The sequence below is a fragment of the Salarias fasciatus genome, assembly GCF_902148845.1.
Source record: "Salarias fasciatus chromosome 7 unlocalized genomic scaffold, fSalaFa1.1 super_scaffold_4, whole genome shotgun sequence".
Taxonomy (NCBI): domain Eukaryota; kingdom Metazoa; phylum Chordata; class Actinopteri; order Blenniiformes; family Blenniidae; genus Salarias; species Salarias fasciatus.
The window spans coordinates 26,238,485-26,263,566 of NW_021941229.1; the positions used below are offsets into that span (position 1 = coordinate 26,238,485).

At 49.8% G+C, this 25,082-nt stretch overlaps 1 protein-coding gene across 4 annotated transcripts in view; it reads right to left on the bottom strand.

Moving 5' to 3' along the window:
* The window catches only part of ptpn11a (protein tyrosine phosphatase non-receptor type 11a), a 28,436-nt gene extending 3,786 nt beyond the window's left edge, over positions 1 to 24,650 (bottom strand). The window contains exons 1-15 of one of the 4 annotated variants that reach the window (XM_030085107.1): positions 24,208 to 24,650; positions 22,861 to 22,983; positions 15,239 to 15,433; positions 14,426 to 14,618; positions 12,530 to 12,649; positions 12,347 to 12,460; positions 12,135 to 12,231; positions 11,961 to 12,040; positions 10,438 to 10,596; positions 10,131 to 10,262; positions 9,875 to 10,032; positions 9,715 to 9,782; positions 8,608 to 8,759; positions 8,402 to 8,520; positions 7,524 to 7,630 (exon numbers count right to left, since the gene is read on the bottom strand). In XM_030085107.1, coding sequence (XP_029940967.1) covers positions 7,561 to 7,630; positions 8,402 to 8,520; positions 8,608 to 8,759; positions 9,715 to 9,782; positions 9,875 to 10,032; positions 10,131 to 10,262; positions 10,438 to 10,596; positions 11,961 to 12,040; positions 12,135 to 12,231; positions 12,347 to 12,460; positions 12,530 to 12,649; positions 14,426 to 14,618; positions 15,239 to 15,433; positions 22,861 to 22,983; positions 24,208 to 24,221 — 1,794 coding nt within the window. In that variant the 5' untranslated portion in view covers positions 24,222 to 24,650 and the 3' untranslated portion in view covers positions 7,524 to 7,560. Of the gene's footprint in view, positions 1 to 7,523; positions 7,631 to 8,401; positions 8,521 to 8,607; positions 8,760 to 9,714; positions 9,783 to 9,874; positions 10,033 to 10,130; positions 10,263 to 10,437; positions 10,597 to 11,942; positions 12,041 to 12,134; positions 12,232 to 12,346; positions 12,461 to 12,529; positions 12,650 to 14,425; positions 14,619 to 15,238; positions 15,434 to 22,860; positions 22,984 to 24,207 lie in introns of all 4 variants that reach the window. The other 3 variants (XM_030085105.1, XM_030085108.1, XM_030085106.1) reach the window with 3 other exon arrangements.
* Between the last annotated feature and the right edge of the window lie 432 nt (positions 24,651 to 25,082).

Genomic DNA, 25,082 nt, shown 5'->3' on the forward strand with positions numbered 1-25,082 from the left:
CCCGGTCTTTGGGGACGGCCTCGACTCTGGGGACGACCCGGTCTCTGGGGATGACGACCCGGTCTCTGGGGATGACCTCGACTCTGGGGACGGCCTCGACTCTGGGGACGGCCTCGACTCTGGGGACGGCCTCGACTCTGGGGACGGCCTGGTCTCTGGGGATGACGACCCGGTCTCTGGGGACGGCCTCGACTCTGGGGACGGCCTCGACTCTGGGGACGGCCTCGACTCTGGGGACGGCCTCGACTCTGGGGACGGCCTCGACTCTGGGGACGGCCTCGACTCTGGGGACGGCCTCGACTCTGGGGACGGCCTCGACTCTGGGGACGACCCGGTCTCTGGTTACACAACAAGCTCAGACGACTTCACGATCTCTGGCTCTGAGGTGGACTCTGACGGCTCTTTAGAGGCTGCAGGACTGGAAGCTGCAGAGACGGAACATGTTCTCCATGCAGAACCTGGTCTGCCATGTGGGGAACAGCCGGAGCTGCAGGCTGAAGCAGAGGAGGGCAGAAAGGTTCTGGATGAGCTGGTCAGATCACTGGTGATCAGTGTTTTTGAAAAGGCCAACATGTCCCACACGGCCCAGACCCTCCACGGCGTCTGCAGGCCGCTGGGAGACCAGCTGTGGCTTCGAGTCCAGGAGGAGGGTCTGAGCATCGGGCCAGCAAATAGCCAGCGTCTCTGCCGGAACATTTTCCAAAGCCTTTGCAGAAGGTGGACGACTGAGGTGATCATGACCATGATGATCCTGAGTGACCCATCAGATCTGCAGTGGATCGTGTCTGTCATCATGGACCATCTGAGGACAGAAGCTGAAGCCGTGCCCAAGAGACCAGATGTGGACCAGCTGGCGGAATCAGTGGTGATGTATACGTTCAGGAAGGCCAAGGCGCCCTACAACGACTACACCTCGGACACCATCAGCAAGCCGCTGAGCCAGTACCTGTGGGTCCAGGTCCAGAGAGGAGGCGTGACGATCCCCCCAGGGAGCACTGAGGCTCTCTGCAAGAAGATCTTTAAAACCCTCTGCACAAACTGGTCCGGCGCCTGGAACGTGGTGCGGTTCATGAGGGTGAGGGATTCCTCGGTTTTCTACACCGTCGCACGGATCATCGTGAGGCATCTGAAGATAGAAGCCAGAACCGGTCCGGACAGGAACCATCTCAACCATCTGGTCAAGTCCCTGGTGATTTATGGGTTTGAAAAGGCCAAGTCGTCCTACAACGTCCAGACCCTGGACAGCTTCTGCAGGTCGCTGAGCGACCCGCTGTGGGTCCGAGTCCACGAGGAGGGTCTGAGAACCATCCCAGTGAAGACGGAGCGTCTCTGCAAGAAGGTTTTTCAAAGCCTTTGCAAAAGTTTTGTGTCTGCAGCGTCAGTCGTGACTCTCATGATGCTGAACGAGCTGCCGTTTGTGGAGACGGTGGTGTCCACCGTCATCCACCATCTGAGGAACTCTCAGTGCTTCAGGAGGATCTCCCAAGTCTTCTCAGCCACGGCCAAATCCGTCCGGAGGTTCTTCACGTGCTCGGCTTCGGGCGGCGGCGCTCCAGTCTGAACACGGCTGGCGTTGAGAGGAAGACGACAAAATGAGTCCAGCAGGAGTGAATCCACATCAGAGCCGTCTACAGCAGGAAAGAAAAAAAAGTCACGACCGCTTTGGTGGTCCGAGTTTTCTCCGGGTGCTCCGGTTCTCGGAAAAAAAATTTCAGTCACATGATGTGACCATCACCAGAAAACCCAGAAAAAGTAACGAGCAGAGCAGTTCTGGTAGCCTGGAGTCCATTTGGAGGCGATCCCACCAAGTTCTGTTCTGACTCTGAGAACAGACATTTTAATAAAATCCTGGGAGCGCAGTCCAAAGTCCAGGTTCAGTCAGACCTGGCGCTCCAGGCCCAGAGCTGCTATAGTACAAACAACACTGTAGAAATGAAACAAATGGCCTTGGTTATAGAACCGGACTCTACTGCCAGGTCACAGTTCCAGCCCTCAGACAGCTCAATACGCGACTAAAATCTAAATGAATGCAAATCCTTTTATACAGTGGACTGGTTTTAAATCTCAAAATGTTGGACGTGGAAATCAGAATAAAAGCTTGACTACAAAATGTACACAATCAGTTGCGTCTTTGCTGCTCATTCTTGGCTCTACTGCCTCCTCGCCTCCACACACACACTCACTTCCTCACACACTAACCTAACCCGGCCGCACAGAGTCCAGATTCCAAAATTAACAACTCTTTGTGTCGGCCCATGATCACAATCCGAACCGGCGGTCTCATTTTAAAATTCATTAAAAACTAAATAAAATTATTCTGATGAGAACACTTTGCTGGTTCACTGGTCTCACACCATTTGGAGCAGCACCACAAAAAGCACATAACATCTGGAAAATTCATGACTTTTCTCAGAGTTCCCACAAAACATATCTGAGAAAATTCCAAAAAAACCTTCCATTTTCCCCCATGTAATCTGGATGAGAGTCGCACATAAAACACAAGAAAGCCATTGTGCCTCGCCATTCTTTCTTGTAGAAACGTCATTAAAATATCGAAACATTGCCATTCTTGTCCTTTATTAAGATGTGAAAACCTGTATTTCAATATCTGCGACCAGATTTAAACTATGACTGCAAGTGTGGTGAGAACTTCAGCCGTTTTGGGAGTTTATAAAGGGTGTGTATTCCAGTGGGAGAGGCTCTCCATGTAAACGAGAAGAACTCTCTCATTCCCACGGCCACATTTCTAGCTCAGTCTTAAAATTATACATTAAAATGTGATGAAGGAATGCTGCAATTAATCGTAATTTAAAAAAAAAATTGATCATTTGACATCCTTAATACCAACATGTCCTTTCAGATCTGCAGATCTGAAAAAAGTAAAAAGCAAGTTCTTCTTAGACCCTCCAGGAATCCGCGAAAAATTCCGGGATCTCACGTCTGTCTGCGGATCCACGGACCTTCCGCAGATTTTAATATCCAGTGCAGAAAACTCACATTTTACATGTAAAGGCCAGCACGCACTACAGGACGATCGGGCCGAATTTTGCTCCGATCTTCTCCCGACTGAAGCCGACGAGGTGCGATTGTCACGAGTATGCAAATGAGTTCGGGTCCGACCTTCCTGTGGTGCGCGGTGTGTTCAGAGAGATGTTTTCCGGCTGGAGCCTCTAGGGAGGCGTCTGAAGGGGAGATCGTCGATAATGAACATGTTTAATATTTCCGATTGCGAATCCTGTGGTGCGTGGTGCGCTCCAAGAGGAGCCGATCAGCTCCGAGCCCACCTGTCCACACCCTTGGAATAGAGCTCTCTGATTGGCTGAACAGCTCCGTCTCACCAGGTGTTAATTAGGGCTGCAACGATTCGTCGATGTGAAAAATGAAGCGTCGACGCATCGAGTTATTGTTGTAAATTGCTGGGTGACAGACTCCCACGCCGGCTGCTTCATGAGGCTTTGAAACTGCAGTGCCCTACAGGAAGTGCTGGGGGCAGTGCCGCGCCCCGTTCTCAATTCCCAATGAAACAGAAGAAGAATGGATGAATTATGGCAGACCGACAAGAAGGAGATGGAAAACTCCGACCTACAGTTTCAAGAGTTTGGGAGCATTTCACCGAAAACAAACCAGCGAAACACGTTAAAGGTCCTGTAGGCAGGATTCCGCATCTCCTGCCAGCCAATCCTGTCCTGCTTTCTCTGACATCACGCCCTGACGCAAGTTAAGCCCCTCCCACAAGAACGTGCGACGAACGCCCCTCAACCAATCACGGTTAGAGCCTCAGGGGCTCTTCTGATTGGTCAAAGATACCTGGAGCTGTCAATATTCCTTTTCAGCTCAGAACAGAGACAGATGGAAACGCTGCGCCCTCGCGGTAGTGCAGTTATGCTACACTCCTAAAGGATTATCAATGGATACTCTAACATTTAATCCAAAGAAAACACAGAAAAATTAGCATTGACTAGCAAAATCCTGCCTACAGCACCTTTAAATGCAAATTCTGTGAAGCTCGACTGTCTTTTCATGGCAGCACTACGGCGATGCACGCCGACACCCCGGAGCCGCTGTATCATCACGAACCGGAGAGAGGCGAGTTCACAAATAATGTTCATACCTAGCATATTTTAAACCCTTTAAGCCCCAAAGTTGTAAAATTGCGACCAGCTGCATTGCTGAATAAAACAGGATGTACCTATAAACGTGTTCCGGATCCTGTTATGACTTGATGCCACAAGGTTGATTTACCGTGGAAACAGTACTTCATCAGGTGCAGGGTGACTCCGATTGCAAAAAGGAAGACGTACAGTTGTCCAGTGAAGCAAAAACTGACATGACAGCGAGTCCGCACGGCATATGCTAATTAGATTCATAATTTAACTCCCGTCATACTGAACAATTTTCTCCTTCACTGTTGCATTTAAGAAGTGTGACAACTTGTTTGGGTATTTAAATGTGACAAACATTGTATGTAATCTTTATACTGTGGGCTAATATACCTCTTTTTTTGTTCTCTCTCTTTTCGTAGTGCTGAGCAAAGGCGTGTGGAGGAGTTTGTCCTGAGGAGAGGCTCCTGCAGCCCCCACATGGCTGAAACCCACACAGAGCATCCTCAACATGGTCATGGACATGAGACCAATGTCCATGGTTGAGGATGATGGCTTCAAGCAGATGATCCAGACCTTTCATCCGGGCTACACCTTGCCATCCAGAACTCATTTTACAAAACTAGTTGAGGAAAAGTATGAGACTGCAGTCGGCGACAATAAAGATTCTCTTAAATCAAATGAGAGCAATATTGCCATCACAGCTGATGCCTGGGCAAGCATTTCCACAGAGGCATATCTCGGCATCATTTTCCACTTTATAAGTGATAACGGGGAGCTCAGAAGCCTCCGTCTCACAACACGCCGCTGGAAGAACGACACTGGAGCCAACAGTGCTACGTGGACAGAGGAGGCCGTGGTGAGGTCTGAGATCCCTGAAAGCAAGATCGTGGCCGTTGTCCATGACGATGGCTCCAACATCGTCCCGGCTGCCAACATTTTGCAAGAGAAGCGTGGATGGGCGTCAATCTGCTGCGCAGGTCACACTTTGCAGTTGGTGATCAGTCGTGCTCTAAAACACCCTCAGATCACAAAAACACTGGGAGCAGCAAGGTGTCTAGTGGAGCGCTTCAAAAAGAAGTGAACTGGCTTAAAGCAAGCTGAAGGCCAAACAAAAACAGATGGGGACCCCAGAGCGTGAACTTAATCAAGAAGTCTCCGCCAGGTGGAACAGCATCTTTTTACATGGTGACTCGTTTGCTGGAACAGAGAGTGAACAGGATGCTCACAATCAGACCGTCACAAACGAGGTAAGATTTATTTATTTGAACAATGGTGCTTGTTGATTAAAACAATGTTTGTTAAAATTCCAGAAAATGTCATAATTCTAGAGCCATATGAAATCCGTGTTAACGGAATCGCGGAAATGACCAATAAAAACGGAATTGGAATAAAACGCGGAATATTGCGGAATTCGTCCTAATCTGGTCTGAAATTCAGTTTTCGGGAGAAAATGGAACCTTATAGTGCAAAGCAAACATGCCGGGGGGACCGCCCGAGCTGCTGCAACGTGTACGTCACTTCCACAGCGCTGCTAACATGCTAAAGCTGCGTTCACAATGCCAAATGCTTTCCGCGATTTTGCGTCAAAATACAATTGAAAACAAATGTGAACGCGCGTTCCAGCCACGACGAGACGCGACGCAACAACACGATGTCCAAGCGAGCTGCTCCCTCCCCTCTCACACATTCAAGAAAGTTACGAAACTCCACGCTAAGCGCTAAATACAGAGCAGAACAGGACACGGACTTTTATGCCTCAGGGGAAAAGCTTTTTTGTAAATACTGTCAACGTACCGTGGACTGGACTCGCAAAGACGCATGCGACTAATTGAAAAGTATTTCTTTGTTGCAGGACTTTAAACATTAAATGGACTGTTATATCATATTAAATTGTGGACATTTATTCATTTCCACTTACCAGACACCTTTTTTAATGGTAAAAATGAACATAAAAAACAAAATACCAAATTCAGAAATATTAAAACGGAAAAAACGGAATTGGGGAAAAAATAAAACGGTTTCATATAAAATTTCAATAAAAAAAATTCATATACCTCTACATAATTCTTATTTTCATTTGTTGTCGGCAGGTGCTGATGTACTTCGGAGAGGCGTCTCGTTCAAAAACCGAGAGTCCCCTTTCCTGGTGGAAGTCAAATGAGGCAAAGTTTCCAACACTTGCATCACGAGCCCAGTCATTCCTGTGCATTCCAGCCGCCTCTACCCCATCTGAGCGTCTCTCCTCTGCAGAAGAGAGCCAGCCTCACGCCCAAGCATGCTGACATGCTTACGTTTCTGCACTTCAATATAAAAAAATAATATTTCCTTTCAGTCACACTGGCTTTAAGCATGGAGTGTTAGGACTTTAAAAGAACCAACTGTTAAAAAAGCAAACTGTTTAAATTATTTTTAGTTTCTCATTTACTTTTATCTATTTTTACTTTAATGGATTTAATTGCTTTAAGTAAAAGCAACTCCTCAGTTGGTTTGAAGTTTAACCTTCATACCTGTTCAACCTGCAAGGCAAGCCGACTGCAGCTTTCTTGAGTTGTTTACAAATGTTTGCTCACTTCAAGTTTGTATCATTTGATTTATTTATTTTTTGTTGTGGTCAGTGAGGATATGACTGAGTGAGATTCAGAAAAATGTTTTGTGTCATTAGCATCATAGTTTATTTGTTAAACATGTTACCAGAGCACAACAGGGTCACTGTCACAGGTGTGGAGATCTGCACAAGCCAGGTTAAAAAGATGTCCAAGATAAAGAAAAAAATAATCATGACTAATCGACTGATTGAAAAAATAATCAATAGATGAGTCGAAAACAAAAATAATCATTAGCTGCAGCCCTAGCGTTAATGCGCTGCTTTGAAAAAAAATCCCGTCTCAGCTGTCAGAGCCGGAGACATGAACATAGGTCAGTTAAATATATTCACTATATGACAGTGAAACAGAGAAGCCAGAGCTCCTGAACAGTGCAGAAGGTTAGTGCTGAATCCTCAGTAACTGTATCGCTCCTGGACGAACTGGATTCCCTCCATTCAGACCCAAACCCAGATCCTGAAATAATCCTGTAGTGTGCGCTGGCCTTAAATTTGGCGGATGCAGCAACGCCGGGCCGGATGAAGAAGCCGACACTGAATCCACGTGGAGTCACAGTAGAAGTAAACATCAAGTTACGGAGCGTTCCTCCGTCACCACGCCACCCCCCGCTCCACGCCCCGTTCCCCCCGCGCCCCAGTCATCCATCACAGACGAAATTCAACAACGAAGGACCACTTCGGTGTGTTCTAATGCCGGCCGAATGTTAACTGTCCAGCCGCGGAATCAAGAATTCCTCCCCGCAGATTCAGGACGATGCTCCGCGGAATCTAAGCTTTTTCTCTGCAGATGCCTGGTGTTTCTATCTTCTGGGACTTACCTGGAACTGAGAGAGCAGCGGGGGTCAAAGGTCAGTCTCATCTGAAGCTCTTCTGCTGCTGCATCAGTCCCACGTTCTCATAGACTCTGGAGCTGTCGTCCCTCATCCTGCCACAGAACACAGAGCGCCGTGAGAACAGCGCCTCTTCCTGCTGGAGGCGTGGAGAGAGGTGGAGAGAGGTGTAGAGAGGTAGAGAGAGGTGGAGAGAGGTGTGGAGAGGTGGAGAGAGGTGGAGAGAGAGGTGGAGAGAGGTAGAGAGAGGTGGAGAGAGGTGTGGAGAGGTGTGGAGAGGTGGAGAGAGGTGGAGAGAGAGGTGTAGAGAGGTAGAGAGAGGTGGAGAGAGGTGTGGAAAGAGGTGGAGAGAGGTGGAGAGAGGTGGAGAGAGGTGTAGAGAGGTAGAGAGAGGTAGAGAGAGGTGTAGAGAGGTGTAGAGAGGTGTGGAAAGAGGTGGAGAGAGGTGGAGAGAGGTAGAGAGAGGTGGAGAGAGGTGGAGAGAGGTGGAGAGAGGTGGAGAGAGGTGGAGAGAGAGGTGTAGAGAGGTAGAGAGAGGTGGAGAGAGAGGTGTAGAGAGGTGTGGAAAGAGGTGGAGAGAGGTGGAGAGAGGTGGAGAGAGGTGGAGAGAGGTGGAGAGAGGTGGAGACAGGTGTAGAGAGGTGGAGAGAGGTGGAGAGAGGCGTGGAGAGGTGTGGAGAGGTGTAGAGAGGTGGAGAGAGGTGGAGAGAGGTGGAGAGAGGTGTGGAGAGGTGTAGAGAGGTGGAAAGAGGTGTAGAGAGGTGTGGAGAGGGGTGGAGAGGTGGAAAGAGGTGGAGAGAGGTGGAGAGAGGCGTGGAGAGGAGTGGAGAGGTGTAGAGAGGTGGAGAGAGGGGCGGGAGGCTCACTCTGTGCAGGTGGGCGTGGGGATGGGCGTGCAGGGCGGCAGCGGGCTCTGCTCGCCGCCCGTCAGGTCCGACAGCGAGTACTTGATGTTGGTGTACTCGCGTCCTTTGATCTTACTTTTCTGCAGAGGAGAGAGAGATGAACGGACGGCGTGAGACCGGAGGCGGAGCGGCGGAGTGGCGAGGCGGCGGCGGCGGCGGAGACCCACCTGCTCCTCCTCGATGCGCCGCTGCAGCGTCTCGATGTAGTGCTGCACCGCCATGTAGATGAAGCGGTACTGCGCCTCCGTCTGCACCATCCCCGAGCGCTGCGACCGCACCATCTGGATGGTCTTCGGCACGTCGATGTCGCAGTCCACGCCTGCAGCGCGGAGACGCCGGGTCAGAACCACACCCCCACCCCGGCCGCACCGTCCCACTGCGGCTTCCAGCACGTTTCCACGGAAACGACAGCACTAAGACGATGTGGTCAGCATGTCCACCACTGGAGGGCGCCGTTCGTTTTTATAATAATAAAACCAAACAAACGATGGGATGGACTGGTTTTTGGAATCGATAAAGGATGAATGAAGTTCTCCATCTCTACGGGTGGGCGTAGAGCTGGGCGATATATCCAATTCATTCGATTTTATTTTTTCAATCTATGAGAAAATAATTAAATCTAAACAAGTTTTCTGTCCCTCCGCCATTTTTACCGGACGCATGTAATACACACAGTCGCCACACCAGGAGGACTGGCGCTGTAGAACAGAATACTGTCATTACAGCGCCGCAGCGCTTCACAGAAAAAAGAAAAGACAAAAAAAAAGCAGCTTTTATGCATTTTCTTCAAAGACGCGCCCGGTCAATAAAGGAGACGGTTTCTTATGGAGTACAGGTCATTATTAGAGGATCTACGGTGTGATAAAAACGAAAATGAAACTTAAATCGCGTGTTTTGTCGGCGCTTAAATTTGATGTGTGGGATTTTTTTTACAAATTGTTTTTTCTCCAGATTTTCTTTTACTTTTTATTTCAAAGCAGTGCCCATGGAAGTGTTCTTGTTAAAATTACCTCAGTCAGAACTATTTTGCTGAGACAGTTAAATGCTGACGTCTCGGCGTTCGATAAAAGATCCTATTTTCGAAAAATGTTTAATTGTGTTTCTTTACACAGAAAAAAATCGATTAAAATCGTTTATCGATTTCAAGAAAAAAAGAAATTAAAAAAAAACCCGAGATTTAATTTTTTGGCTCCATCGCCCAGCCCTCGGCGGGCGGCGTGTGACCTTCCGTCTCCCGTGACGACGTGAAGGGGGCGTGTCCTCGGCTGCCTCACCTTTCTCCCTGATCACGTCGATCAGGATGTCGATCACGATGAAGGTTCCCGTCCGGCCGATCCCGGCGCTGGAAGAGAGAACCCGGGGAGTCTGAGTGTGTGTGTGGGTGTGTGTGTGTGCATCTGAGAGACAGTGTGTGTGTGCGTGCATGCGTGTCACCTGCAGTGCACGGCGATGGGCCCTGCGTCCAGGATGCTCTCCTGCTTCAGGTTCACCTCCTCTAAGAAGTCCAGGACGCCGCCCGGGTCGGTGGGAACGCCGTGGTCCGGCCAGGTCCGGAAGTGGTACTGCCACACCGTGCGCTCCGTGTTTCCCTGGCAACCCGAGCAGCAGCAGCAGCATCATCACAACCGATCAACAAAACACACACACAGACACACACACACACACACACACACAGGGCGGCTCCACTGACCTGTCCGACCTTGGACAGCTTCAGCTCTCTCAGGGTGTAGTCGTGCGCCGCCGTCTCTCGGACGTTACGAACTCGCATCGCTCCGTATTCCTTCAGGGCCGACATGTCGGGCCAGTACTTCACACACTTACTCTGTGGACACACACACACACACACACACAGTTAAACACACACAGTTAAACACACATGCCTGGTAAATGCTACAATCGTCTGTGTGGATTTCAGCTCCACATCACGAGGACGTTGCGCCTCCGGACGGTGTGTGTGTGTGTGTGTGTTCTGACAGTGTGTGTGTGTGTTTTCTCACCTTGCCTCTCTCCACCTCCTTGGTTGTCATGACGATGACCCTGGAGTTCTCCTGGAAGACCATCCTCCAGAAGTCGCTGATGGTGTTCTGCAGGCAGCCCTGAGTGGCGATGTAGCTCTTCTTCAGCTTCGTGTTGTTACACTTCGAGTCCAGCTCCGGCTATGCACGCGCGCACACGCACGTGCATACACGCACACGCACACACACACACACAGATAGAGATGCACACAGTAATCAACAACAAAGTTGGAGGATAACAGAAACATCACATGATGATGAGCTGAAACTCAACGAAAACACCGGAACTCCAACAGTTACTGCTGCGTGTGTGTCAACGCCAGGGATGCACATTTTCAATTGTTTTTGTTTTCTTTTTATGACCGATAACCGACGCCCTTTAACACCGTGTGGGTGTGCGTTGCGCACGCGTGACGTAAAAATCGTCATGAATTCCTGTCCGTGAGGGCCTGCGTGGACCGACCCGCGGACGTCGGCCCAGCAGCCGGGATCTGTGACGGTGTCGTGCGCAGGTCGCGCCGGAGCGCCACAGCAAACAAAACATGACGGTAAAAGTGACGGCAGACGGAGCTACAGCCCGACGGCTCCACCAACAAGCCCAGAGAGTAAAGAACTCATGAGAGAGAGCAGACTCTGAAGATAAAAAAAAATAAAATAAAAAAAACACCTGACAGTATTAATCAAAGTTCCTGTTAACGGTTAAACGGTTCACCATGTGCATCTCCAGTCAACACACACTTTATCTATCTTCAAATCGAGCTTCAGTCTGATATTCACCATGAACAGTAAAGACCGTTTTACATCGAATAGCTCTACAGTGGACGGATTCTGTCACTCGGGAGAAGCTACAAGCGTAGCTGTGAGCGTGGCGACAGGCGTTCGCCCCACTGGGATGAACGGCTGTGTTTCCACTGGACGTGCTTTCTGCTGGTGGCCTGAGGCGCTGATCTGACAGCGGCTCTGTCTCCTCCAACCTGTCAGGGATTGGACGAAAGATGACGGGCGAGTAAAGACACGGACGACCGGATACCCGTCCTCCAACGCCGAAATGCCCCCTTGCACTGCAGTGATATTTCTGTGGTGAGGACAGAAAGCCTCCGGCGCAGAGCTCCGGATCCAATCCGATCCGATCCAGTGGAAATACAGCTGTTAATCACAACGGGGCCGATTCTCGGCGTCATAGCTCTACGCTTCTAGCTGCTGCTGCTGCGTATCGGCTCAGGATCCGCAACGCAACCAGTGTAAAACGGCCTCAGCAGCAGGGAAGCTTCACCACACCATCAGAGGACTGAACGCTGTTTACTGTGATGAAAGGATGAATAATAAAAGATGAGATTTCTTTCTGATGTATTTACTGCAGAGAAACTGTGAAGTCCTTCAACAACAACAACGCCTAAAACTGAAGAACTAAAACAGACATTTTGACTGTTGCGCTGTGCAGTGTGTGTGTGTGTGCAGAGAGTGTGTGTTGCAGAGTGTGTGTTTACCATGACGGTGGACATTACCATGATGATATTGGCGTTGATGTAGTCGGAGCCCGGCTCGTTCGGGTCTCCGTCGTTCAGAACCACACGCGTGTGGTCGACTGCACACAAACACACACACACACACACAGAGACAGTGAGCAGGAGCGCTGTGGGCAGCATGGCGGCCGGCCGGCGCGGCGCGGCGGGACTCACAGGGCAGGATGTTCTTGTAGCGGTTCTTGTTCTTGTTCTCTATCCGCTGGCCTTCCTTACGGCTGTACAGCAGTTTACACTCCTGCTGCTGGAGAGTCTGACGCCGGAGGGAAACCAGAGACACGCTGTCAGGCGGCGGCCGAGACGCGGGACTGAGAGACGGCGTGGAGACACCGTCTTCCTGTGGCGGCGGGCGGCGCTGCAGCTCTCACCTCGAACTCCTCCCAGAAGCCCTGCTTCACCTTGTCCGTGGCCTCGGCCAGCTTGCTCAGCTCGCGGACCCGACTCTCGATCTCGGCCGCGTTGATCCGGGTGGTGTTGAGGGGCTGCGGGGGACAGACGGTGAGCGGCGCCGGGGGGAGGGGACGGGGACGGGGACGGGGACGGGGACCCACCTGCTTGAGCTGCAGCACGGTGCCCAGCGTCTCCACCATGGGGTTCTTCTTGTAGTGCTCCACCAGGTCCGTGAGGGAGTCGAACTTCTCTCCTCCGCCCACGTCGTACTTCAGGTCGGGCTGAGGGACGAGACGAGACGTCGGTGTTCAGGACGGTCTGAGTGGACCAGCTGATAACAGCTTTAAACACATTCTCTGAGGATCTGCTTCATCCTGCTCATCTCCACCACTCCCCCTCATCCTGCGGGCCGCCGGCTCCCTCTAGTGGCGCACCGAGGGAACTCAGAATAAACAAAAGTACAGAAATGCCTTCAAAACCACTGATTTCTCCCGGATTGTGGTTTGAGGTGCTGTTAAAGGAGCTGTATCCTGCTTTTTAGCTAGTCCAACCCCCGCTTTGGCATTCACATGGTAATAGTTTATTTTTGGCGCTAAGGAAAAGTCATTTTGTGGGAAATAAAAGATTTTCTGGGGCTAATTCTGAAACCCGGAAGAGAAAACGCTGTTTCACTGAAGTCCCGCCTATCCCCCTGTGGACTTTGACTGACAGCTACTTCAACCAATCAGAGCTTCAAAACAAATACGTCATGCGTTAGTTTCTCTAAGGGTTAGCTTTAGCTCTTTAGCTTTAGCTTCTCTACACGCAAAGACACGCGAAAACGTCTTTTCCTGTTAGAAACTCACCAAGCGCAGACCCTCCAGACCCTCCAGACCCTCCAGACCCTCCAGACCCTTCAGACCCTTCAGACCCTTCAGACCCTCCAGACCCTCCAGACTCTTCAGACTCTTCAGACTCTTCAGACTCTTCAGACTCTCCAGACCCTTCAGACCCTTCAGACCCTTCAGACCCTCCAGACCCTCCAGACTCTTCAGACTCTTCAGACCCTTCAGACTCTTCAGACCCTTCAGACTCTTCAGACCCTTCAGACTCTTCAGACCCTTCAGACTCTTCAGACCCTTCAGACCCTTCAGACCCTCCAGACTCTTCAGACTCTTCAGACTCTTCAGACTCTTCAGACTCTCCAGACCCTTCAGACCCTTCAGACCCTTCAGACCCTCCAGACCCTCCAGACCCTCCAGACTCTTCAGACTCTTCAGACTCTTCAGACTCTCCAGACCCTTCAGACCCTTCAGACCCTTCAGACCCTCCAGACCCTCCAGACTCTTCAGACCCTCCAGACTCTTCAGACTCTCCAGACCCTTCAGACCCTTCAGACCCTTCAGACCCTCCAGACCCTCCAGACTCTTCAGACTCTTCAGACTCTTCAGACTCTCCAGACCCTTCAGACCCTTCAGACCCTTCAGACCCTCCAGACCCTTCAGACCCTTCAGACCCTTCAGACTCTTGCTCTTGCTTGACTGTTCATTTCAGATGATGGTTAAAGTTTATCTCTGTAATCTCCGCTATGCGCAGTGACGGCGTCACTTCCGGTTTAGCCACTGAATTCACCAAAAAAATTTGAAAACAAAAAGCTGCAACGCTGATTGGCTCGGCCGTTTCACAGTGAGGGCCTGGGGGGGGGGGTTACTCAGGGGGGCGCTCTGCCGCTTGTGACGTCACTAGAGCAGACAGAGCGTTTTCACGGGTACGGGAGGGGCTGCCTCTCTGAGCAGGAGGAAAATAAGGAAAGCTCAAACACACAGGCACCAAGGAAAAACATGCTTTGGGTGTTTTTGATGAGAACATAACTATATAACAAGATTAAAACACACAAAAAGTGAATTTTGCACGATGCAGCCCCTTTAAAGCACACTGGACCCTCCTGAGGAAGACGAGCCAGGATGGTGCTGGAGTGCAGCAGGAGGTGTGTGTCCGGTGTGTCCGGTGTGTGTCGGGTGTGTGTCCGGTGTGTGTCCGGTGTGTGCGACCCGTGGAAAGGCGCCCTCGGCTCTGACCTGGCAGCGGATCATGACGTGGGTGACTTTGGGCTTGCCGTCGTTGCTGTCCGTCTTGTCGTCTCCGGTGCGCACCGACAGGACGAAGTCCCCCGGGTGGCTCTGGCTCTCCCGCACCAGGAAGCTGCCGTTCTTGCCCTTCTCCGTCAGCAGCTTCTCCGCCTCCCGTCCCGACAGGTGGCCGTGGAACCACCTGGGAGGGGACAGAGTGAGACCCCAGCGTGGACAGAGCGCGTCCCGGACTGCGATTTACTGCATGTGCAGAAGTAACTGCTCCGCCATCTTTCAACCCACTGTGAGCCTTCCTCGTTCTCCTCGTTTCGCTGAACTCAGTGCTTTTCTGATGCACATTTTATCAGCCTGATTTAATCCGTTTCTTCGTGGAGACATTTCTCTTATTCTGTCATTCAAATCCAGAAGTAATGAAGGTTTTTCTGTGGTGTTAGTGTCTAAAACTAGACTAAACCAGGCCTCAATCTCGTGCAAATCTAGCCTCAAAACAAGTATTTAACTAACCAGTAGCCGTTTCCATCTCTACGATTTCCTGTTTCCTGGAGGCCTGATGATCAAACTTCATCATTTTCAGCGTTTCTGCTGTTTTCGCAATAGTTTTAACAGCGTTGCCATGGAAACATCAAATTTTACTCAAACACGAAACGCTAGAACAGGTCGCCAGCAGCGGCGTAACCGCTCTGGTTCCCCCTCGTCTCTCCCGACTCGCTCTGGGCCGTTTGAATGAAACTGTTCTGACTTCCTGTGACGTCGGCGTGACTCTGGCGCGTCCCGCGGCCCCTGAACGCCCCGGCCACTGACCTCTCCGAGGTGGGGTCGGCGCAGTTGAGGGGGTACTTGAGCTCGATGACGTCGCCGTTCTTCTCCTTCAGCTGGCCGTGGTGCTCCATGTAGTACTGCACCAGCTCGGCCAGCGTGGCGAACTTCTCGCCGCCGTACAGGTCGTAGTAGTCGCCCGTGTTCTGGATCTTGATGTGGGTGACGGCGCCATTCCGCCTGCGCAAAGAGAAGAACGTGAAGAACGGAAAGGCGATCCAGACCTGGCGCTCTTCTACTCCGATTGTCGTCGTTTACAGCTCATTGCTCTCGTCGCCAACTACTGGCCTGGAGTGGCAACTACATCGTGTTCAGTGTTTATTTCAGCAGATATTGTTTCCAGGATCCATCGATTCAATCAAGATTTACCTTCTTAGTTCACAAAAAGTATAAAAACTTGTGGAACAAGTCAGAACCTGAGAAGAGGAAAATGACAGAAGTGTAAAAGTGGATGTGAAGCTGCTGAGTCACTGAACGAAACCATCAGGATCTCAGAAAACAGAGAAAGCAGAAGTGGCGGCCGCGCCGCCGAGAGCACAGAGGGAGGCGGCCATGTTGGATTTCAAGCAGTGACTTGACGCGTTTCCAGGGAACGCCAGCCGTATCAAACACACACCAGCCACAACATTATGACCACAAGGACAGCAGCAGCAGCAGCAGAGGAATGTGTCGTCTGTCAGCCGTCAGTGAAAACGACCGGCAGGACCGAACGACGCGCAGCTGAAAAGATACCGAGTGTTTTATTCAAGGTTCATGATCTGCTGTCAGGAACCAGAGCAGCAACATACACTGAACATCAGGACTCTCTGAACCTGTTCACCCATCCAAGTCTTCTGCATCCGTATCTGTGCTCGGAGGGGGTGTGGCCTAAATAGGAAGTGGGCGTGGTTTAACTGGAAATGGGGAGGGGCAGAAGTTTGAAGTCTGAAATTGATCTGGATTGCTCAGAAGCTGCTTATATATTTTTTGTTAATTTGAAAACTATTTACGGAACAGTCTCAATGATGCACTGTACAAGTTTTTTTTTTTTAATTTTAGTCAGAACTTGAATATTTTCAAAGTTATATAAATGATTATTTATTCACACAACAGCCTCAGAACTAAGATTTAAATATTTTCACAATAGTAAAGTAACTATTAACTACTAAGTAAATGACACAATGTGATTCAAACAAACTTTTAAAGGAGTCCAAAAAAATTCCATGTTTTTTTTTGCTTTGTTTTTTTAATTCTAAAACACTGCTGAACTGTTTTTTTGCATTTCTACAGTGTTGTTTCCACCACAGCAGCCCCGGGCCTGGAGCGCCAGGTCTGACTGAACCTGGACTTTGGACTGCGCTCCCAGGATTTTATTAAAATGTCTGTCGCCTCCAACGCCTCCCGCATGAAAGATCTGGAAGACCGGAACGGTGATACTGAGGGGCGCCTGGTTGAGCTGGAAAGATGCTACGATGACTTGTGTGTACAGAAGAAACTTCTCAAAGCCAAGTAATCGACCTAGAGGGTCGCTCAAGGAGACGAAACATTAAAATTGTTGGTCTGCCGGAGAAAATTGAAAGAGGTTCTCCGACTACGTTTATCTCTGATTCACTGCCCAAACTCCTGGGAGCCGAGCACTTTCCCCGAGGAGTTAAGGTCCGCGCCCACCACATCGGCCGCCGAGTGACCAGCCGCGAGTCACGACCGCCAGGATGCACCACGACGCCGTGAAGGAGGAGACAATCCGAGTGGCCCGCGCCGCCAGATCACTCAGATACGAGGAGCAGCGCATCAGCATCGACCCGGACCTCCCGGCAGAGCTGATGAAAGACCGCAAGGAGCCCGATGGAGTTCGGCTGAAACCTAAGGAGGCTGGGATCCGTCATGGGTTTCTGCTTCCTGCTCGCCTCATTTTCATCCAGGCTGGCCAAACCAAAATAGTCGAGTCGGCGAAAAAGGCTGCCATCTATGCTGAAAAACACATCCAGCCTCCATCCAGATCATGGGTAGAAATGCTTCATGCACACCCAACTGCATCCATCCTCACCATCTCAGACAGATCTCACCCTTTCAATCTGCATCGTGGTGTTAGGCGGGGCTGCCCACCGAGCCCCCTGCTGTTTGCTTTGTGTATTGAACCCCTTGCAGTAAGCATGTAATCCCAAACTTATCCCGATACACCTGGGCCAAACAGATTATATAGCTTTGTATGCAGATGACGGAATCTTACTCTTATCCCAGCCTGAAAAATCTATTCCGCCATTATTAGATCAAATCAGAAATTTTGGAAAATTATCTGGTTACATTATAAACAGACAAAATTGTGAATTTATGCCTCTATGTGAAGACACCATACTGGGTGGTGGTAAGCTACTGCTGTAGCCACAGCTGTCCTGGGGGGGCAGACTGACGCCATCGGCCCCTCCGACCACCACCAACCATTCACTCTCACAACTTTCATACCAGGCAACGTGGGTGAAGTGTCTTGGCCAAGAACACAACAACAGTTTTACGCCTGCGGGAGCGGGGATCGAACCGCCAACCTTCCCGTTATAAGACGACCTGCTCTACCAACTGAGCTACTGTCGCCCCAAACGGCAGAGTCAGTTCTATGGTGATCTTACCCAGGTGTCTGTATTCCAGAACGTGCCCATTTTCCTTTCTAAATCTTTTTTTTAAAGCATTGGATTCAGTCATCTTGCCTTTCAATTGGGGGTATAAACCACACCGAATAAGCAAAAAGCACCTTGGTAAGCCAAAAGAAGCGGGTGGACTCGCGCTCCCTCGATTCCAACATTATCATTGGGCAGCTAATGCACGAGCACTTGGGTATTGGCAACACGCGTCCTGCAGAATCTAACGAGACTCCCCCTCGTGGCTGGCCATAGAGCGGGACATCCCTGGCACCTCTCTCCCAGCACTACTCGATACAGTTAGGAGAAGCCCTGCACCATTTAGAGGGACTGGATCAAGCATCAAATCAAGGAAACATTTAATTTGACAAACACCTCTATTGTCGCTCCCATATGTCATAATCATGCCTTCCACCCTCCTCAGTCAGATTTTGTTTTCAGTACCTGGAAAGAGAAGGGCCTGGTTACAGTGAAGCACTTCCATACTGACAATGTTTTTGCCTCATTCAACCAACTTAATGCCAAGTTTGATCTGCATCCATCTCATCTTTTCAGGTACCAGGCAAGTTAGGAACTATGTTAGAGCTAACATTTCACATCTGAGACCCACAACCCGCCACGCAAAGTCTACTCTCTCCTAGTACAGACACCCGAGTCCAAAAAGCTGGCGTCAAGGTTTGTAAATGTGTTTACGGCTCAAACCGTTCCGAGTTCACAACACTTGAGAGTGAGTTGGTAGAGGGAAATAGGGACTACCAAGAACATTATTTTACAAAACTGGAACAAATATACATCCCCAAGTTTTAAAGTCTGGCTGGTAGAGCTCTCAAACACTTCACACATGGAGAAAATGAGATTTGAGCCGTCAGGGAAACCAGACAGATTCCATCAGATATGGCAGCATTTCTTGATCACGTCGCAGATCGACAGACTTCCTCATGACACCTCAGTGTTTTCAATATGTTTGTATATTCAGCTGTCTATACTATTTAGGTATAATTTTACCATACTCACAGATGACCACGGAAACTGTTTATACAGCTTTTACTTTTTTAATTTTTTTTTAATTATTGTTATTTATGTGCTACCCTTTCGTTAGCCTGCTTTGGGGGCGGGGTGGGAAGGAGGGGGTAATTCGGGGGATTGTTCTTTATGTTTTGTGATGAAAAATCTTCTTGCAGAGACGCTCCGTCTTCACTGGGATGGTTCTCAGACCCTCCTCGTGGACTCGGACCCACAGCGGGTCGCTCAGCGACCTGCAGAAGCTGTCCAGGGTCTGGACGTTGTAGGACGACTTGGCCTTTTCAAACCCATAAATCACCAGGGACTTGACCAGATCGTTGAGATGGTTCCTGTCCGGACCGGTTCTGGCTTCTATCTTCAGATGCCTCACGATGATCCGTGCGACGGTGTAGAAAACCGAGGAATCCCTCACCCTCATGAACCGCACCACGTTCCAGGCGCCGGACCAGTTTGTGCAGAGGGTTTTAAAGATCTTCTTGCAGAGAGCCTCAGTGCTCCCTGGGGGGATCGTCACGCCTCCTCTCTGGACCTGGACCCACAGGTACTGGCTCAGCGGCTTGCTGATGGTGTCCGAGGTGTAGTCGTTGTAGGGCGCCTTGGCCTTCCTGAACGTATACATCACCACTGATTCCGCCAGCTGGTCCACATCTGGTCTCTTGGGCACGGCGTCAGCTTCTGTCCTCAGATGGTCCATGATGACAGACACGATCCACTGCAGATCTGATGGGTCACTCAGGATCATCATGGTCATGATCACCTCAGTCGTCCACCTTCTGCAAAGGCTTTGGAAAATGTTCCGGCAGAGACGCTGGCTATTTGCTGGCCCGATGCTCAGACCCTCCTCCTGGACTCGAAGCCACAGCTGGTCTCCCAGCGGCCTGCAGACGCCGTGGAGGGTCTGGGCCGTGTGGGACATGTTGGCCTTTTCAAGAACACTGATCACCAGTGATCTGACCAGCTCATCCAGAACCTTTCTGCCCTCCTCTGCTTCAGCCTGCAGCTCCGGCTGTTCCTCACATGGCAGACCAGGTTCTGCATGGAGAACATGTTCCAGTCCTGCAGCCTCTAAAGAGCCGTCAGAGTCCACCTCAGAGCCAGAGATCGTGAAGTCGTCTGAGCTTGTTGTGTAACCAGAGACCAGGTTCTCCCCAGAGTTGGAGTAATCTCCAGAGACCGGTTCCTTCCCAGAGACCATTTCGTCCCCAGAGACCAGGTTCTCCCCAGAGTTGGAGTAATCTCCAGAGACCGGTTCCTTCCCAGAGACCGGGTCCTTCCCAGAGACCATTTCGTCCCCAGAGACCGGGTCGTGCCCAGACACAAGGTAGTTCCCAGAGACCAGGTCGTCCCGAGAGCCCGGGGAGTCCGCAAATAAAAGGTCCTCCCCAGAATCAGGGTCCTCCCCGAAGAGAAGGTCTTCCGCAAAGTTAGGGTCGTTCCCACAGATGAGGTCGTCTCCTGAACTAGAGTGATCCAGTGCAGATTATAACGTGTCCACCAAAGTCTTTTGGGGTTGTTGGATTGTGTATTTGATGAGTTTGACGAGGGAAGCAAAAGTACCGTTCACTTCCATTATGTCCGCCGTGAAGCTCTCCTCAGACCCGCCGCTGAATGAACAACAGATCGTCCTCACAAAAAAAGTCAGTAGGCTGTTCTAAATGACGAGGGAACCGCCCTAAATGGGCCAATTTGCCAAAATGTTGAAGTATCGCTTTAAAAATAACTCCCAAAAATAGCTTTATGAATTTATTATTTTTTTGTGTCCGTATTTGCAAACAGCACCAACAGTCATCAGAGGTCAGCTTTGGCTGAAACGTTCCAGATTAAAGCAGGGTGGCTTTACAAGAACCTCCCCAACGCCACGTCTTCATCCGGAGTCTGGACTTTCAAATTACAAACAAAAGCCGGAATCAACGCCAGCCTGTCGTACTGGGGCTGTCTGCACCGCTTCAACAGCTGGCATGTTAATGCCTCGCTCTTCTTCGTTGGTAAACGCGCGCCAAGCGGAAATGGTCACAAACTGTGCCACACACTCAGAAGAGTCCAGTAAATATCACTGAGTGGAACAAGTAAGCATGGAGGAAGTACAGAAAACTTGGTGAAACAAAGTAAACCTAAAAAACTAGCATGAATTAAGTTGACTATACTATTTACACCTAAGTCATGTCATCGTTTGCATTTACAGTGCAGAATTATTTTAAAAAAATAAACTCAAGAAACAGGCCTGTGTCTAGAATCTTGTAATGTGTCAGTGGCTCATATAGAGGGCGACAGAGAGTCACAGGAAGTGTTCCACACTCAACATGGACCAGAGGAAGAAATGGACAGAGTTGTCTCAGGAGATTAGAAAGAAAATCATAGACCAGCATGTTAAATATAAAGGCTATAAGACCGTCTCCAGCAGTCTGATGTTCCTGTGACTACAGCTGCTCATATTATTCACAAATTCCAGATTCATGGGACTGTAGCCAGCCGTCCTGGACGCGGCCGCAGGAGGACAACTGATGACAAATCAAAGACGGATAATGCCAACGGTAATGAAAGAACCCAGAAAAACTTCTACAGAGATTAACGGTGAACGTCAAGCTGAAGGAACATCCGTGTCAGATCGCAGCATCCGTCGCTGTTTGAACCAAAGTGGACTTCATGGGAGACGACCAAGGAGGACACCACTGTTAAAAACAAATCATCAAAAAGCCAGACTGGAGTTTGCCAAACTACATGTCACAAAGCTTCTGGGAGAATGTCCTCTGGACAGATGAGACAAAAATGGAAGTTTTTATCAAGGCACATCAGCTCTATGTTCACAGAAGGAGAATGTGCTGCCAGTGTCAGAGAGCTTGGTCTCAGTCGAGGTCCTGGTCTTCAACAGGACCACGACCCAGAACACACAGCTAGAAACACCCGAGAACGGCTCAGAGGAAAGACTGGACTGGTCTCAGTGGCCTTCTGGGAGCCCTGACCTCAATCCTGTCCAACATCTGTGGAAGGAGCTGAAACATGGCATCCGGACAAGGACCTGGAGCAGTTTGCTCATGAGGAAGGAAGAAATACCTGCTGGAAGCTGCAGAAGTCTGTTACAGTTACAGGAATCGTTGGTTTGCAGTGATCGCCTCAAAACGTTCTGCAATTGAATATTAAGTTGAGGGTTCCATCATTTTTATTCAGTCCCGTTTCTTAACTTCTTCCTATGTAAATTTCATAGAATTTTTTTTATTACTACTTTCATCAGATTCCAGCGGTTTCTCTGACCACTGGGAATCTTTCTTCCATTAAACAAAGGGAACCAACAATTTTGTCCGTGTGTACATTTTTTGTGTTTAGTTTCACATCTACCAGCTAAACTCAGCTAGCTGAGCGGGTGAACGGACCGCTGTGTGGCGTGGACATCGATCCATCAGTCACTGCCATGGTTACGGCATTCCTATGATTTGGGTTTAAAAGCAGATGCTACAGAGCTGCTGCTCTGCCTGTGGCGTGCAGAACGGCGCTGATCTCTGGCAGCGGGACGACGGTCACACGGCGGCAACGCCGCCGTTCTTTTGGTCCATATTTTGCTTTGTAACTGCACCTTTTTTGTGATCTACTGTTCAGCTTTACTCCACTCAGCAGATTTCTGTTCAGACGAGGTTCCGAAAAGAAAATGGACCAAAGTGAGTTCAGCACAAACATCGTTTAAAGCCACCTGAGAAGCTTCTGTTGGTGTGTATCGGGATTATTCCTCATCTGCAGTCAGCTGGAAGCATTCGCAGCAACACACGTCATGGTTGGTAAATTATTCAGAGAGCAGAATCACACCTGACAACTCAACATCTGAAACAAACGCACAATGAAGAGGGGACAAACCTCTGTGTCCAAGTTACCAGATGTAACTTCACTGTCGTCGTGTGTGTGTGTGTGTGTGTGTGTGTGTGTGTGTGTGTGTGTGTGTGTGTGTGTGTGTGTGTGTGTGTGTGTGTGTGTGTGTCCTCCTACCGGACTGACAGGGTGAAGTCTCCAGGGTTGCTCTTACTGGGCCGGGCTAAAAAGCTGCCGTCCACCCCGCGGGTCAGCAGCAGGTTTTCTGCCTCCACTCCTGTGATGTTGGGATGAAACCACCTGAGAAGAGACGCAGACGGCGTGAGCCGAGTCACCGACCGCAGACCAGGGCCGCTGTTACAAGCAACATGGCTGGAAACGTGGATGATGTTTCATTCTCATGAATCCGTCCATCGCGACAAATAATTCAAAGACTGGGACCAGGACCGGGACCGGGACGATATGGACCGAGAGAACACAAACTGGGACCTGGACCTGCGTTTCCACCTTCTACACGATGACGGCGCTCAAGCATTGTTGACGCCACCCTGCGGTTGTGTGCAGTTAGCAGGTTGTTCCCGTCTTTGAGGTCCTGATCGGACTTTCTTCTTCCTCCTTCCTGCATTGACACATCTCACTTCTAGGGATTGTTGAGCAGCCACATGAGAGAGCTGATGGAGGTCAAGGGTCATGCTCAGGGACACAGTGTTGACCTTTCCATTGTGGGAATAACAACTGGAATCCATCTCTCTGGCCTGCCTCCATAATGCTAAAGACACACACACACACACACACACACACACACACACACACACACACAAAAGTATATGATGGTAATACATTTTAGACTTGGAAATACCAGTGCTCTTTCTCTTTTCAGACTAAACAGACACAGATCTTCTGCCTCGTAGCCAATAAGTTGATGGCACGAGTCAGATGTCAATAAAACCCAAAACCAAATGACATGCAAACCAATCAAATTAACTGCTTCTATTTGTGACAGATTAACCTTTTTTTAAACAGATGTGGACATTTGTCCATCCTGCTTGTATTTTTGTTACTACGTGCTGGCAAACATTTAGTCTTATCTGAGTTGTAGAATGAGTAAATTAAGAAGAATGGGACTATAAATACATTACATTATGTTTATTTACAGTTTTCCAAGCAGCTGATAGCATAACAAACCCAATGATCCGTTCAATAAGGGCAGACACACTCAGTTTCTCTGGGTAAAAACAGGGCAATGATGGTTTGAGTTGTAAACTACAGATAAAAAGTGGATTTAGGGTTGTAAATTGATGTTTTACTGTTGTTTCCTGGACATCTTGGCGGTGGGCTTTAAGTTACCGGCTACATGAAGTCGAGCTAGCCCCTTCTCCAGAACCGGAGCTCGGTTGGCGGACAAGCGGAGCCCCGAAAACACAGCCGAGTCCCGGTAAAGTTAGCACCGAGTCCGTGGAAGTTGCCCGGCCCAGCTGGCGCCCCGGCCGGACACTGTTTTCCAGACATTCCCCTCCTTCTTACCTCCGAGATGTCATTTTTCTTCGCTCCTCACTTCCTCGCTGGCAGCTAGCCGTTAGCTTCAGCGAGCTAGCGTTTCCCGACCTTTTCCGCTCCGATCACAGCGTGAAGCGCCTCATCGGCTCGAACCCGGTCCAAACGGGCATCCGAACTCAGTGAAGCATCGACGGCGCCTCTTCCAACAGCATCCGCAACCGGGAAAAAAAGAAAAAGAAAAGAGAGAGACTCCCTAGGCCTCGGCCCCGGAGACTTCACACCGAGTCGGTTGAGCGGCCGTCACCGAACATGCGACAAAACAGGGGGAGCGTGGATTTCCTCACCGCGGGCGGCCGATTAGCTCCGCCGCGTCACCCCGCGTTAATAAAGCCACTGAGCTCGGCCCGTCCGGCAAACAGCGTGACACAAATTAAAGAGTCCGATCACTTTCACTCGGCGCATGCGCATTAGAGGCGGGTTTTACGATCCCACGAGCGAAGCCGAAGTTCGCCGAACGTCTTCGGAGAGTTCGCCGAGCCGCTTCGCTGCAAACGAAACAAAAACTGATTAATTCTAAGAAATGTATTATCTAAACTTTTTTTGGTGTCTGTGATATTGTATTCCTTCATTTAATTTTTAAAAACCCGTTCATGTCATGTCCTTTGTTTCTGTCTTCTTTATTCAAGTCGTTTCTTTCCCTCTTTTGAACAATTAAACATGAATAAGTGTGGGAGAAGGTGAAAAAGAAAAACTGTTGAACAGAAAGGGAAATGTAGAACTAGACTCAGAGGAGGCTTTCAGCAGAACCAGACTCAGAGATGAACAAAAGCAAGGAAGAAAGTATAAGAAAGGACCAACAGGCAGATTTATAGGGACTGTCGTTCTAGGGGGCAAACATTTTC